This window comes from Borostomias antarcticus (genome assembly GCF_949987555.1).
Source record: "Borostomias antarcticus genome assembly, chromosome: 22".
Lineage (NCBI taxonomy): Eukaryota > Metazoa > Chordata > Actinopteri > Stomiiformes > Stomiidae > Borostomias > Borostomias antarcticus.
The window spans coordinates 4,479,077-4,482,586 of NC_140255.1; the positions used below are offsets into that span (position 1 = coordinate 4,479,077).

The 3,510-nt window shown below is 45.5% G+C and overlaps 1 protein-coding gene across 1 annotated transcript; it reads right to left on the bottom strand.

Moving 5' to 3' along the window:
- Positions 1-2,045: 2,045 nt before the first annotated feature.
- Positions 2,046-2,885, bottom strand: LOC311323939 (gap junction beta-2 protein-like; the record flags this gene model as incomplete). The annotated part of the gene is made up of 1 exon (XM_084456274.1): positions 2,046-2,885. The coding sequence occupies exon 1, from the start codon at positions 2,871-2,873 to the stop codon at positions 2,046-2,048; it is 828 nt and encodes a 275-aa protein (XP_084312400.1). The 5' UTR covers positions 2,874-2,885.
- Positions 2,886-3,510: the final 625 nt, after the last annotated feature.

Genomic DNA, 3,510 nt, shown 5'->3' on the forward strand with positions numbered 1-3,510 from the left:
CTAACAGCTACATAAGCAGGTTGTAACAGATACATAAGGAGGTTCTAACAGACATATAAACAGGTTATAACTACATAAGGAGGTTGTAACAGCTAAATTAGGAGGTTCTAACAGATATATAAGGATGTTATAACAGCTAAATATAGAGGTTATAATGGCCACACAAGGAGGTACATACTGTAGAACATGGCAGCTATGCGAAGGTTATAACGGCTACATAATTACATTATGTACAGTACATGAGGTTATAAAAGTACAGTACATGAGGTTATACAAGCTAAATAAGGGGATAACAATATTACAACAGTTACATTCACAGCTTGAAATGTGATAAGAGGTCATGAGTTTAGTAGTCAGTGACTTTGAAAATGTTCCTCAACACATTTGGGTCAAAATGTTACGACTTTTATTTCTTAATATACAATAATTTACATACAGTATGTACACTTCTGTCCCATTGATATGATTGTTTACCTCATATCTACACCTTTCTACTTTTCTCCAGACAGAATAAGACGAAACATGAGGTTAATCTGTCAAAGTAATCCCTTGTAATCTTGAAAATCAGTCATACTACAAATGGTGTTAGGACTCGAAGGCAACAGCATGTGTAAACTACCAGAAGGAAATGTAGAGGGATGACAGGCCATCTTCTCATATGACAGTTATAATAGAACAGTATGTTGATACAGTACTTTAGAACAGAGACACTCTGTGACACTCTTTGATGAAAAACTATTAATTTCCAGGAGCTCTCATTTGAATTCCAGTTCGACCCTCTGACTATTCAATCCCATTCAAAGCACCAGTGCAAACAAACGGCTATTAGCCTGCTGCATGATTATGGACTAATTAATCCCATCTACATTTAAACCTAGAATAGATTTTTTTGTCACATTTATGGTTGATATGATACACGTGAAGAACATTATTGAGCGGGAAAACAATGCTAAATTCAAAAGGATAAAGAAACAGGTGTCAAGTTGCAATGGCAAATCCTTCGCTTCAGCTCTGAGATGAGTAGTTATTGGGAAAGGCTCTGCACAACCCTTTGCCCTGGCAGGAGGCTACGCCCAATCAGACCAGCCAGGCAGTAGGAAAGAGTCAGAATGAATCCTCCATCTAATCTTGCCTATTCATAGGTTGGGCCTCACGTGGCAGCATCTGTAACAAAGCCACCATTTTAGTGACGGAAATAGCGTGAGGACCCAGAAGAATGACAAGTTCACCCTCAGTTCATTATCATTCCAGCTCAGAGACTCCAGATTTCTGTGATCTTTATGTGCATGTTCACAGAGATGCGGTCAACGCTGTTGCTATGTAATAACGTTACTGGAACTACCAGAGCATAGACTGCAAACAAATGTCTACGGTCAAAACTTTGAATGGCCTAATTGAGGGTGCTTGATGTTAGATATTGGCACATTAAAACATTGGTTTACCGTTGCTACTGGCCAAACCTAAGTGTCTACCATTAGACCAAAATTATATACTAGTGGTTCTCACATCATTCGAGAGCGGTACCAAACCACCTCCACTACACTGGCAGAGGACTTTGAGTTTCCAGGTGCTGCTGACCTGTTGATGCTCGGGTAGTAAGGGCTAGCTACAAGCTGTTATAGCTAAGCATCCCATAATAGAACTGAAGGAGACAGTCGGTGGTAAGGTTTCTCTACAGTGAAGATATGCTGCTGTGAGTCATTTGGTCAAACAAATGCTCCTTTATCCTGTGTGCATCCAGGTCCTGCTCCGACCGGAGACGGTTGTGTGATTGATGCTCAATCACTGTGAAGTAAAGTTCCCCCTCCCTCCCATCCAGCATTAGAGTTTGTATGGGTATCTTACTGTCTCCTACACCTCAACCCTGTGCTGCAATAGTCAGTGGAATCAATAGATGAATGAATGAATTGATGGATGAATAGGTGAATAAATAAATACAGTTAATGTAACTGTTACCATATTGAGCTACAGTGTGAGGATCTGGACTCCGAGCGGGTTACTGGAGGTTAGTTTGAAGCGATGGAGATGGGGAGGGGTGAGGTGTCTCAGAAAGCGGAACACCTCTCCCCCTTCTCTACAGGGCTCTTTCTGGTCAAATTGAACTTGGGCTTGAGAGAATGGTCCGCGATCAGCTGATTGATCTCGTTCTGTTTGTAGGAGGACACCTTCTGGGTGACCCAGGCCACTTTACTCTCCTCGTCTGAGCCGTGGAAACAGCGTATGCAGGCTCGGCCAATCAGATAGGCCAACTCGGCCAGGTTGAGCAGGACGCACAGCCCCGACACCGTCAACATGAACACTGTAAATATCGTCTTCTCCGTTGGCCTGGAGACGAAACAGTCCACAGTGTTGGGGCACGGGTACGAGTCACACTTCACCAGGCGCACCATCTTAAAGTCAGGGTAGATCAGGTAGAAGATATAGAGAAACGCCACCTCCAAGATGATCCTAAAGATGATGCTGATCGTGTAGGTCCACCACAGAGCCCCTGTGATCGGGAACTTCTGGTTCTTGACGTGCTCCAGCTCCTTGGGGCTGCCGCGGCCCGTCCTCTTCAGGATCTTCTTGTCGATGTGGCGGCGGTGGGCCACGTGCATGGCTACCAGCAGGGCCGGCGTGGAGACCAGGATGAGCTGCAGGGCCCACAGACGGATGTGGGAGACGGGGAAGAACTGGTCATAACAGACGCTGTCACAACCAGGCTGCTGCGTGTTGCAGGTGAAGCCGGACTTCTCGTCTCCCCAGACGCTCTCCGCCGCCACCACCAGGACCAGGATACGGAAGATGAACATGACCGACAGCCAGACGCGACCGATGCCGGTGGAATGCCTGTTTACACCGCTGATCACGGCATAAAAGGACCCCCAGTTCATTTTGGCTTCCAGGTCTGGAAGGTAAGAGGTTATAAGTTCAAGCTGACGCACATGCTGGACACTTTCACATCATCAGGCATTTCAACTAATGAAATCATTTCAACTGCAGAAACCCTTGTGACGATAACACCCTCAATGAAGACCTGTTCAATCAAACCTGTGGTGCAATATTCTCTCTTAAAGGCACAAGGTCAATAAAATATCTGTGGTTTCCCATTGTCATATTCAAACCTCATCAGCAACGCTTCCTATATTCAAAGAACTTCAGATACTGCTCAAACCAACCTATTATACCAGCTGTTTGCAAAACAATGCCCTTATGGAACAGGTTTAACACAATTGTAAGCGCAGGTACAGGTATTATTACCAGGTCATCCGGGGCTGTAGGAGATTGGACCAGCTCTGTAAACAAGCACCCTGAAGCGTAGTCTGGACATGGAGCCTGGACACTCAGGAAACTTCACCAAACAGGAGCAGCCGAACCGCCCGTCCGCACTTTAAGAGGCCGGGCATGGCCTACCAGGACGCACGGCACAGGACGTAGGGCGGCGAAGCCAATAGCGAAACGTCTAGCTGAACCATGTGATCGATTCAGCGTGTATTAATACAAACTCCCAAACTGACCTCTCGTCCAGTC